Source organism: Nestor notabilis, unplaced genomic scaffold (genome assembly GCF_000696875.1).
Source record: "Nestor notabilis isolate BGI_N333 unplaced genomic scaffold, ASM69687v1 scaffold7878, whole genome shotgun sequence".
NCBI classification, from domain to species: Eukaryota; Metazoa; Chordata; class Aves; order Psittaciformes; family Psittacidae; genus Nestor; species Nestor notabilis.
In genome coordinates this window covers 13,039-25,623 of record NW_009938654.1, presented here as the reverse complement: position 1 = coordinate 25,623, position 12,585 = coordinate 13,039, and the positions used below count along the sequence as shown (strand labels likewise).

Here is a 12,585-nt window from a genome sequence, read left to right as displayed (position 1 = left end):
TGGTGCGGCACCTGCCCGCCGAGCTGAGCGCGGCGGAGAAGGAGGATCTGCTGAAGCACTTCGGGGCGGTGTCTGTGCGCGTCCTGTCGGACCACGGGCGGCTGGTAAGCGCCGGGGTTTAGGGCGGTGCGGTCGGGAGAGCGTCTGAGCCGGGGGTCCCGTCTCCTCGCCGGCTGCAAGTTCTGTATCCGGCTGCCTCAGTTTTGGCCTGCCTTATTGTTAGGAATAAGGCTGTGGAAAAGCAGCGCGAAAGGGTCTGCTGGTAGGTGCACGGATGCAGTTTCACGGGTCTGCTTTGAAATATTCCTTTATTTTTTTCTCCCTCGAAATTACGAAAACATGGGAGTATGTTTGATGATGAATGGTGTTTGGAAAGAACCTTGTATTCCTGCAGACCTGCAGGTAAATGATGTCTGCATCTTGTGTCAACGTTATGCTTTTTCTTGTAGAGTATTAAAAATATTAACTTCATTACAATGGTTTTCCTGATAGATGCTCTTAGAACAGTGCTAATGGTTTAAGTTTTTAATAGCGAATCATGTAGCACCAAGATGAAGTAATGATGTTTGTTAAAACAAATTGGAGGTGAACTGTGTGTTCTGTGAAGATTCAGTCTAAGTTGGAAAGCTTTGATTTTTTTAAACTTAAAAAATAAGGGAAAACGTTATGTAAACTGTCAGAGTACAACAGTAGCTATAATTTTTGTAAGGGGAAAATATTATTTTTGGGAGCTGGTTTGATGAAAATGTTCTGCTGAGAGGTGCTGAAATAACTCTTTTTTGAAAAGAGGATTCAACTTCTTTATCAATATGTATTTTCTTGCAGTTTAGGATAGCTTTTGCTAAACCAAACAAACCCAAAACAACCCCCCTCCAAACTCCTGTTTTCTTGTATTCCTCAAATTGCTGAGTTCCTGTCTTAATTTTAGAGTACAGGAGTTTTTGCTTGTCCTAAATTCTTAAGAAAAACTTTCTCTAGTCCTCCACCTTTGACTCACATGGGAGTTAGATGGTTATTATATGGAAGCTTTCTAATTCATAAGCTTAAACTTCTAATTACTTGTGGGTATATGTTTTACATGCACTTTCTTACCTCTTTGATTTGAATTGAATTTTTTTGTTTTGTTTTCTAGAAACATACTGCTTTTGCTACTTTCCCCAGTGAAAATGCAGCTGTGAAGGTTTGTATTAATTTTGTTATTAAATGTTCTAGCAAAGCACTTTTCTGAATTGCTAGTTGTGCTCTAGAAGGTTTTACACATCATCTAGCACTTGGTGTTGCGGAAAATAAAATGCAGGGCAGTGTACTATTAGAGTTCTGTTTCAGGAAGTGCATTGATGGAGTGATTGCTTCTGTAGAGTCATAAGAAAGGCAGGTTGGAAGGAGCTCATGGAAGTCATCTGATCCCATCTATCACTGAGAGCGTGGCAAACTTACATGACTCGAGACAGATCAGGGCCTTTGTCTAGGGTGTGTGTGCATTTACATATAAACTATAAATCAAGCCTAACTTGTCTCCTCCGTAATTGTATATTTGCCATAAAATTTAGACATAGTGATGTACACAATTCAAGACTGCCTTCAATGCCCAACTTTGATAAGAAAAAGAAAACTACCATGATAATGGGGGGCATGGATGTCTTAAAAGGTAATACTAATAATTCTTTTTAAATAAGAATCTGGTAAACAGTCTGTGTCCTGAATTTCCCTCTTATGCCTTGTGTCCTTTTGGTGTTGCTTTTAATTTTTAGGCCGTACTGCAAAGTGCCACTCAAAAAAGTTTCAAAGATTAAGTGAGATGAACAGTGGTGACTCTAGGTTGCTTTTTTCCAATTGATAGCAGCCTGTCAGCTTCTGGACATGCACAATGGTGGAGCTTCCTAGTGTCACTGTTAAGAATCTTTAAATTCCCAGCTATTATTAGTGGAGTTCAGCATGTTTGTAGTTCAAAGCAAGTGGTTGGTTACTTGAGATCACAGAGATTTACTAGGCTGTGTGACAAGTATCATTAAGGCTGCAGTCTCGCTACTGTATTCAGACAGTACTTAAGTACTGACCTAAGTCTCTGCAATGGTTCTAGCTGTGCAACTTCCATCTTCTTCTGTCCTGCTAGCAGGGAAAAGGTTGATAAAAACAGGGTTGTGAAGTCAGGAATGTGGAACTGGGTCTGTATTGGCACAGGCTTAGCTTAAAGCAGTTTGGGCTGCGTCCTGTGGATGGTTTACCAACCAAAGAAAACACAGTTATGCTTTGAAATAATTCTGATGTTTTTCCTCTTCCCTTTCTTTCTTTTCTCTATTATAATTATTTGAAGGCTTTGTCAAGACTGCATCAGCTGAAACTTCTAGGTCACACCTTAGTTGTTGAATTTGCAAAGGAGCAAGATAGTGTGCAGGTACTTAACCAGCCTTCTGTCTCAGAGAAGTGTAAAAGGTATGTGCATAATAATTTAGTTTTTATGCTTGTGGCTAGGGAAAAGAAATGCCTTGTTCATGATACTTTCCTAGTACGATTAAGTCAAAGGATAAATTGTAACCATTTAGAAGTGTTAACAGGCAGGTTCAGTTCTATAGATAAGTGACTGCATTTCTCCCATTAGTACAGTTTTGTTCTGTATCATCATGAAATAATTCCCATCCTTATTCCTACAGTTATTAATAACTTTATGCAGCGGATGGTCCTGTTTGCTTTCATTTGCAGAGCAAGGCTCCAGTCTCTGTAAGCTGACCTCTGAGTTGCACGGGTTCCCTGTGTTTCAAAATGATTCTTTGTCTTTTTTTTTTTTCTTTGTCAGGATTATAGTTTTCTTCTGCTCTTAAACAGTGCTTGCCTGATATTTCTTTCTGTTTCGAGCAGAATTGACACCTGCTAGGATAACCATCTAAGACTGAAATATTATAGCCACGGCCTTCTAAGCTGGAGCTGATTTCTATGTATCTAGCTTGAACCATGAGAAGAACAAACATAAAATTGCCTATTTTCAAATAGTTAAAGAATATGTAATATTTAAAAATAAGAATAAAAAGATCAATGAATTGTAATGCTAGTGTGACTTAGAGTCATGATAGTTTGGGTTTCAGTTGTCTTTTAAGTACTTAATTAAAAAAAAAAAGTTGCATAGTTAGGCTTTCACGTTTGCCTGTGTAATACACAACTAAGTGATAGAAGCTATGTGATAGTGCTTAATTAAAATCAGATATGGAGGTTTTAGGTCACTTATTCCACTCTCTGACTATGAACAAACCAATAATGTAATACCTTTGATTTTATACAGGCTCTGCACAAAGAATAACATGAAATAATTTTAGTTCTTTTGCCTGATTAGTCAGAAGTGTTTGAATTTTGGGAGAATAACTTAAATCTGCATAAATATTTCTTTTAGAAGTCTGGTTGCTTTATTTATCCTCATGTATTAATTCTTAAGAACTAAAATGGCTGTAGTAATGCATTGATAAAAGATGTTAAAAATACTAATCTGGTTTTTTTTTGTTTAATTTCATTTACTCAAAAATGTATTTCCTATATTATGTAATGCACTTACATTTTGCCATTTAATTAACGCTAAATTAATTTTTAGTTCAGAAGAACAAGTGAAAGAAGAAGAGAAAAAAGAAACAAGCTGTGTTAAAATAGAGAATGGAATTGCACCTGAACATGGGTTAGTGGGGTGTTTTTGGTCTTCATTATCTTATTCTGTTACAGTGTATTTTGAAATAAGTGTTTTGCACTGTTGAAAAAGAATGCAGCATGCTGCACTCATTTTCTTTCATAGAATGCTACTGTTTTACATGCATAGCTGTAGGAATTGTCATAAAGAAGAAATTTTAATTCTTCAAGTTTAGAGGCCGTAGTGACTGGTGCTTTGAAAGGTGACGTTGTGGACTGCATAATAGCCTTCTAGCGCTATGCATTGCTTTTGTAGAAAGAGTTTGAGGACTCGTAGGTTGTCCCAGTGTTAACAGCAGAATACTATTGACTTACTTTTACAGAGGTTTCTTGTTCTTTTTTCTCCCATTTGCATTTTTGTACTAGTAAAGAATAAATTTATTTTTGGGCTGATATATCCAGCACTTTGAGCATTGAGTTTATGATGTTTGTATAGCATGTGATACTATGCTTTTGGTTTTGGACGTATTGATTGTTTCTGTGTACTTCAGGCTTTCTGCATGTGTTGGTACTTTCATTGTGCCCAAGCCCAGTAAATCTGTCATGCATTAGGGGACTGCTTCCTGATGTTAAAGACACAATGGAAGTGGTCCAAAACTGTTCTAAGGGAAATTCAGATGTAATAAATAATTAAACCTCTAGTCGTTATTAGTTATTAATTGTTATCAGTCATTATGTGACAGTGGTGCTAAGATGTCTTCGGTTTTGTTTCTGTGGGGTTTTTTTGTTTGTTTGTTTTTCTTTCCTCAGCCTCAGCTTTCCCATCAATTCTTGCCTCAAATATTTGTATCCACCACCTTCAAGTACAATTCTAGCAAATATAGCAAATGCCTTAGCAAGCGTGCCCAAATTTTATGTCCAGGTAAGTACAAAAGGCAAAAAAATAGAAAGTATAAACATAAAACCATCTCAGTTTTCCTCTTAATTACCCGCAGAAATAATTTTTGTCATAGTAAATATTTAGTTTTCCTTTGATGTTAACCAATGTTAATTTTTTACTATGCTGAGATAATAAGAATTCACTGACCAGAAGTAACTTATTACATTGATGCTGATGACTTAACTGTATATGATCTTCTTAATTAGATGTGACCTGAGTACATGGAATTTCATTCTGAGAAGATACTTTACTTTTTTTGGTTAGTCTTTTTAGGATGTTGCTCATGTTTGCCATTAGTGTTGGATCTCATGTGCAGGCTTTCACATTGTTTAATAACCAATGTAATTGTATCTTCATTAAAATTATGCTGATTTACACCTGCCAGAAGTTACCACCTTAGATACCTAGCAGGGAACTGTTTTCATTTCTTTCTTAATTATAAGGAAATCTTCCTTGTCTTGCATTGTTTCAGGTACTTCATCTTATGAATAAAATGAATCTTCCTCCACCTTTTGGACCAATTACTGCTCGTCCTCCCATGGTAACATTTTTAATACACATTTTAAGTACTGTGAAACGGATTCACAATTTAAAATGTTTGGTAGGAGATCTAGGTCGAAACTTAGGTTGGAGAAATCTCTAGAGGATAGCAAATATTGCTTCATTTCATTGGGTAAGATTTTCATATTAGTCCTCTAAAGAAATCTTTTTAAACTATACATAGAGCAAAGAAATACACATGTGTGACAGCACTGGAATATTTCAAACTGTTGAGTATATTAAAAGAAAAAAGGAGGTTATAGCATCATGTTACAAATACAGGAAATAAAGAAAACCATTAGCACATTGCCTTACAAAGATGTGTTAAGTTCTTGGATTTGTGTGTTTCTTTGGACTTCTGATTAGATTCAGATTGATAGTGAGATGATGAAGCACTTCTGGATTTAACTTGATTGGTCTCCAGGATGTTTTTTGAAAGAGACAGGATTGAGGGAAACTGGCAGAGGCTTAGGGGGAAGCTGTTTCTGAAGGGGACTAGAAATACCAGCTCTGTGGTCTCAGTGATGTGTTGCTGTGATAGTTTTACTGATTGCCAGTGGAAAATTCTGCAAGTGAGGACTTGTATTAGTAGTGATAGCTACAGTATTTGGATATAGTGAAGTTGTGCTCCGCTATGCTTTGTGTTTGCCCTAACAGAACTCCTGCTAACGGGGGAGCTAGATGATGAAGAAAACTATGAAATAAATCTATCAAGTGAATTAACACTGATTTTTCTGGGAATAGTTTTATTCATTACCTGATATTGGCCCAGATTAAGCACTATGAATTTAATGGTCATGTAAAAAAGGGTGGTAAAGAGAGAATCCAGTCCTCAGAATTCCTAGAGCAGTTTCTAAAGGGCACAGAGTATTTCCAATGCCAGAAGACATCAGTGCCTTATGGAACTAATGGTATATAAAGTACCTATTAAATGTAGTAGGATTTTTGAAATGGAGATGATTTTGTACATAGGGAATTCCTTACGGGTGGTTTTGCAGTCTTGGTGAAAAAACTCATTCCTTTCATGAAATCCTCACTCCTTACAGAAACAGGAATGTAACTTTGATAGGTGGTAGAAGATTCAATGTAGAAACTGAGATGGCTTGGGAGCTTAGGCCTCCTCCCATATGTTTTAACCATATTCTTCTCAGGGAAAGTCCTTAAAGCTGATTGCAAAGTAAAAACCCAGGGCTATAGTTGTGGGGTTTTTTTAACTCCTCAAATTAAAAAAAGTAAACCTGCACTGCTATGCTTCAGAAAGCAGCAATTTATTAATCTTTTTTCTTGTGGAAATTTTTCATTATTAATTCATTATTAAGTTTAACAAAGTAGCATCGAGATGCCTATAAACATATATGAAAAAAGGCTTCTTGTCATATTCTCATTTATTGCTTTGACTCTTTTTATTATGTAAAGGAAAACAAGATATGCAATTTTTTTTCTTAAAATGTTTAGTTACTTTAAAAAAATTAAGAAAACAAAACCAAAAACACAACAAAACTTTTTCCCCATAATTAGTATGAAGAGTATTTACCAGCACCTGTGCCACCTCCCCCAATCCCACCTCTTCCTCCTGAAGAGCCTCCTTTGCCTGAAGAGGAAGAGCAGCCATCTAGTGGAGATGAATCAGAATATGAAAGTGATAATGAGGAGGAAAAGGAGAGGTATGCATTTTACAGTCATTTGCTAGCTGTTGGGCTCTTTTCAAGTGGTAGTTTTACTTTTCTAGCTTCTAGTTCAGCAAATGGTGGAATCTGTTAATGTTTGCAGTATAGATAATCTTTCCAGATGCTTAAGGAAGCTCCAGAGTGATTTAAAAAGGACAGTGCTTTTGAATCACCGTAAGAGAAGGAAAATGGCCAAATGGTATGCAAATTATCATTTATGCACATGTCCAAAACAAAAAAAAACAACCCCAACAAAACAAAAACTTGTAGTGAAGAGTATAGATATAAGGAAGCAACCATTAGATTGCTTTCTGGGTTCTTTACAGCTTTATTGAGTAAACTGCTCAGTACTACTGAATTGTATGTGCACTCTGACTTATAAAATGTTCTTTGCATATCAGTGTGTGTTGCTAGAAGTAATAATTATGGGAGATTGTGTGTGCTGAGGATTCTCTTAGAGTTTTGGAACTGAATTTCATCGTAGTGTTGGTTTTGTTTGTTTTTTTTTATTAGTCTTTAATATGAAATGAAGAAGCAATTTTCTTTCTTTGTTTTTATACTGAAAAGTAAATCAAAGTCCCTGTGCTATGTTCAGAAAAATACATGCATTTGGAAGAAGGCACTCCTGTTGAGTGAAAATAGTGCTATTAAAAAAGGTTCAGCTTGGGGCTTCTTAGCATTTCTACAGCTTCACTGTCCTAATTAGATGCATTCTTGGGAAAGGAAGTGGCATCACTGAACTCATCATAATGAGTTAAGTACTCTGTGTATATTAGTTTGTTATGTGTTAGTTTATTAATGTAGTTTTGGCCTTAAGGTAGCTAGATTTATAACTGAAAATCTGTATTTTGGGGGCTTTAAGGAAGGGGGAAGGGTTTTCAAAATGAGTATTTTCAAATTAAATGTAAACCACTTGGGTTCTTTTTAAAATTTTGTTTAAAATAGAATGACCAAGTTGATGGAATTAGCAGCCCTTCAGCCTAAAAGACCAATAAGCACAAAGAGACGTGGTGTTAGAAAAAAACAAAGAATTAAAGACTTACTGAATGTTCCCGTGTGTGCTCCTCACAGGTTTGTGGGTTTTGCACTTTTTCAGAAGATCATTCTTTTACTAAATGAGATTCTCTGTATCATGTTTGCTTTAGTATTGCTGTTTCAAAACAAGCCTTCACTGATATGTAAGTTTGATAGTGGAGGTGATCTCTTATCTCCACGCTTGGTTTTATTGCTGTAAAGGTCCACATTTTTGTGTAATTTAAACTGTAAGTCTCCTCAACAGCCTTAATCTGTAAAGTGGTCTGTGTTTCTCTTGCTATCAAGCTAACAAAAATCCCTTTTTCATAAAAAAGAAAACCAATTTCGTATCACAGCCATGACATAAGCAATCTGGATTTATTGTTTAGGATACTTCTCAAAATAAAAATTTTAAAATGCCAAAAGGGTGATACTTAAAGAATAAAATTGATTTGCTTTAGAACAAGTTTGGGTTTTGAAACTGCAGCACTGTGGCACAGTAGGCACCAGTGTACTATTTCTATGTAGAGATGACCAAGTTTTTCATAAATGCCTGTGTATACTGTAATGTGGTATGCAATTCTTGGTTTTGCTTGCACTGCCAGCCATACTTTCTGCGTTTGTGGTGTGTTAATCATCTTGAATGGTATTGGATAATATTTATGAAATGGAGAATTGATGTATTTGTGGTAAACAGCAGCTTAAAATCTATCTGGAAGAAATCTTGTATTTGACTATGCAGTCATCAGTGGCTGAATCTTTAACATGTTTTTTTTTTTATTTAAACAGTAGTTTGCACCCTGCACTGTCACCTTCAGATGTCTTTGAGCAGCCACAGCATGTAGGTCATAAAAAAATTGAGTTCCATATTAATACTGACATCCCAGCTGTTCTTCAGATAAACTCAGAAAAAAATAATGGTAAGAGAGTTTGTACTTCAAATGTATTTAATATTAAATTCATGTGGTTTCAGTGTGTAGAAGGCTGCTGAAATTTAGGCCAGGGAATTCTTTTCTTCTATACTGGATTTCTCATAACAGTATACATAATGGTTTGTTTCAGAATGCCAACTTGTGTCTTTTCTCATTTGCTGTTTTTTCCATGTTGAAGCACAGAACTTTGTGCTTTGGCACCGTAAAGGATCTAGAGGATTTTAAAGATCTCTTTCTCTCCTTTGTGATCTGTGGGCTGATGGTAAATTGTACTCTTTTAAATGGTAAGGTGTTTTTAGCAAATATTTCGTAAATGCATTTTCATTATTACATAGTGTAGTTGAATGTATGGAGCTAATTTCAGATTTTCCTTTTCCAGCTCTTAGAAAGCAGCATTCAAGTGGTTGCCAACTCGTCTATGGTGCACTAATTATCTGCTATGACAATGCTGGGCAATAATAGCAATGAGGTGTGGTGGTTTCTTACAGGGTTATGGTCAGTCTGTGTTTCTTGTACTTTACAGTAATACACAGAATAATATACAGTTTTTTTAGGTAAACCATTGAAATGGATACAGGCTTGGAACAGCAAGAGTAGTTTCATCTTAACTGGCATGTGCTATGGCTTTATATGTAGTACAGTTGATTTTATAGGACACTGTATAGAGCAAGCGTGTTTGTCAAACCAGGGATTAAGACACATTTCTTCCAGGGTGTTTTCAAATTGCTTTACAAAGTCTACTACATGAAAATATTATTGAAAGGTGTATGTTTTTTGCTTACTGTTGATCCTCTTGTGTATAAACATACAAATCACTTCCATATAATGTGCTGAAATTTCAGACCTTTATTCAACCACAGAAGAAATCAATAATACAGGCTTTGGAAGGATTTTCCCAGCTCCTAGTTCGAATGATAAAATGGAAACTGAAGAGGAGGAGGATGAAATACCATCAGAATTTATTTCTAGAAGGGATCTAGAAAAAAACAGACTGTCTAGCGAAGGTACAACTGTGAGAATAAATTATTTCATGATAGCTCTTTCATTTGTTGCAACAAATAGTTTAAATAAGTATCATACTAAATTTATATGTTAAATGTAGTTATTTTATACTTAGCAAAAATAGAAAGTAAGTAAATGAGCTAAAACATTGTCTCTTTTTCAGAAATGGAAAAATTTTCAGTTTTCAAAAACTATGAGCCGGGTGATCCAAATTGCAGGATATATGTGAAGAATTTAGCTAAACAAGTTCAAGAAAAGGTAGGTGAACCAGCAAATCTAAGTGTTGATCAGAAAGGCTTTTTGTCAGCTTCCCTCTTATACCTACCCTTTAATTCCAGGATCTCAAGTTTATATTTGGAAGATACGTTGACTTCCAGTCAGAAGTGGAACGAAATATGTAAGTTAATTTGGTGCTTGGTTAAAATTAAGCCTTTTACATTAACTTCTATAATACTGGTGAAAATTGGGTTTTAAAACCTAATATCTACTTTTTTTCTTTATGATTCTGCATAAACAGAATTTTTCTGCTTGAACAGTGCCTGAAGATACTTTGTTCCAGCCTATGGTGGGGGGGTTGGAACTAGATGATCTTAAGGTCCTTTCCAGACCTAACAGTTCCATGATTCTAAGACAGTACTATTTTTCCCCTAAGTTTTCATTACCAAATTTTACTGGTTATGGGCTTAGAGACACAGAATAAACAGTGGAAATGATTGTGTGTATGATCATTTTGCATATGCCATATTTACTACAATTGCACTTCAGTTTGCCATCCTGCAGACTAATGTCACTTTTTCCTGAATGGATCCTCCAAGCAAAATGGTCCCTAGTAATATAATCCCTGCTTGTAGGCTCTGCTTCCATTTCTGCTGTTTCTCCATCTTGAAGCATGAAGATTATATTTGTACTGCAAAATGTGAAAGTGTGGTTAAACATGAGTGAGTCCCAATTCTCAATTTTGCTTCTAGGTTTGATATACGTTTGATGAAAGAAGGCCGTATGAAGGGACAGGCTTTCATTGGACTGCCTAATGAAAAAGCAGCTACTAAAGCTTTAAACGAAGCAAATGGATATGTCTTATTTGAAAAACCCATGGTGGTTGTATCTTTTTCTTCAGATATTTACATTATATTCTTTGTAGTCTTATCTGTCCATCTCTAGTTTTGTTCTCATAGTGTTCCACTTATTAGAAGTCTGTGGAAAGAGGAAATACCTTAAGAAAACCAGGCAGCATAGCATACAATTGTTAATTTTTTTATAACCAAAAAATACATTGGGGCACCCCTTCTGAAATAGGAAAGTAGCTCTAGTTTATTTAAGACAATTAAAATCGTCTTTTTTTGATCTTAGCTCTTTGATCCTGCAAACACAATACAAAAGATAATTTAGCTTGCATGATGATTGTATGTTAATTAAGTAAGCTTTTTGACTTGCTTATAGAATTAGGAATATAAAGAATGCTCCTATTAGGGTCAGTAGTCTCTATTTAGACTGCTTCTGCAACTGGATCTGTCAGTTGTTTTTTGAGCCTGTGAAACAGTTTGGGATTTCAACACTTGTATTGCCCTGGTTTTTTTTGTCTGCAAGTCCTTTCTTACTGTTCACCTAAATGTTTCATAGTTTGTTTACTTTCTGTGTACTAGTATTCACCTCAACCTCTCTTCCTTTTACCTTTTTCCCTCCCAAATACCTACTGAAACATCAAAGTTATGAAATGAACATGTCAGGATGGGGGACTGTAAATACCAAGTACTTATCCTGCTATAATCATTCTGTTTGCACCTAACCCATTCCTGATTAGTCCTTCTTATTTACTTAGTATTGTAAACTCTTGGACAGGCTTTTTTAAAATTTTCTTGTACTGCAAATCGGTGAGGTCCTAATCTTTAATTAATAAACACTCTTGTTACAATATTCTGTACTAGAACTGGTTCACAGATAAAGGCCACTTTTTAAACTATCTGTTGCTGAAATGATACTTCTGTTTTGCTTCTTGGTTCACTTCTGTTTATCAGTGACACTTTTAGTCCTTAACAGAATTTCAGCAATTTGCTCGTTCAGCTAGACCAAAACAGGATGCCAGTGAAGGGAAAAGAAAAAAGTAGAACACTCCACAAGGTATGGATTCCTTCCTGAAAACAAAAATAAAGAAATAGGCTGGGTTTTATTTGTTCATTTGTTTTGTTTGGGGTTTTTTGGTTTTATTTAGTATCTTTTTAGTGGCTCTCTAGGAATAGTAACGTGGAGGGGAAGTGTTCCATACAATTTCATTCTCTTAAATGTGCACTTCTAGTAGAAAAGCAGAATGCAAGGTATATAGTTGGTGTGAGTTTAAAATGCTGCTCCTTATTCTGTTTAGAAACTCGTAAACTGCCATTTCCCTAATCCTCATATTCAAGAACAGTTGTCAGTTTCTTTAACTCTTAATCTAAGGGGAGCTAAGGAGAATAATTCTGTGAAATTGGACAATTTATCTTTCAGTAATCATCTGGGGTTTTGGCTTAGAAGAGAGTGGCCTCTTCTCTCCTTCCCTTCTGTCCCCAGCATTGTAAAGTGATGCTGAAGAACTTTTCCAGCAATAAACTTTCTTCTGCTAGCTCTGTAAAGAACCTTTGGCTTTGATAATTTTGGGAAATGAAATCTTGGTGCTCTTGCCACATCCTTTAAACTTGTCTGATTTAGGAAAGGGTATTGTGTCACAAAGTGCTACTTAATGTTGCATTAATCAAGTCTTCCTTTATTGTGAAATGCATAGGTCCTGATTTTTTTGCATTATTGTCTAAACTTAATGGGAAACTAACTTTTAGCAGAAAGTAATTACTATTTAACTTTATTTCCTGCCATATAGCTTTACTTTACTTTTGCTTACTCTAAATATTAGCTT

The 12,585-nt window shown here is 35.6% G+C and overlaps 1 protein-coding gene across 1 annotated transcript; it reads left to right on the top strand.

The window, feature by feature from the left end:
• Window positions 1–5: 5 nt before the first annotated feature.
• RNPC3 (RNA-binding region (RNP1, RRM) containing 3) lies at window positions 6–11,806 on the top strand (the record flags this gene model as incomplete). Its single annotated transcript, XM_010019444.1, has 14 exons — window positions 6–104; window positions 1,133–1,180; window positions 2,315–2,433; window positions 3,578–3,658; window positions 4,417–4,528; window positions 5,019–5,087; window positions 6,605–6,750; window positions 7,699–7,824; window positions 8,557–8,687; window positions 9,542–9,703; window positions 9,865–9,959; window positions 10,040–10,098; window positions 10,670–10,802; window positions 11,747–11,806. Coding segments are annotated over 14 exons (1,440 nt in total), but the record flags the coding sequence as incomplete, so codon positions are not given.
• Between the last annotated feature and the right edge of the window lie 779 nt (window positions 11,807–12,585).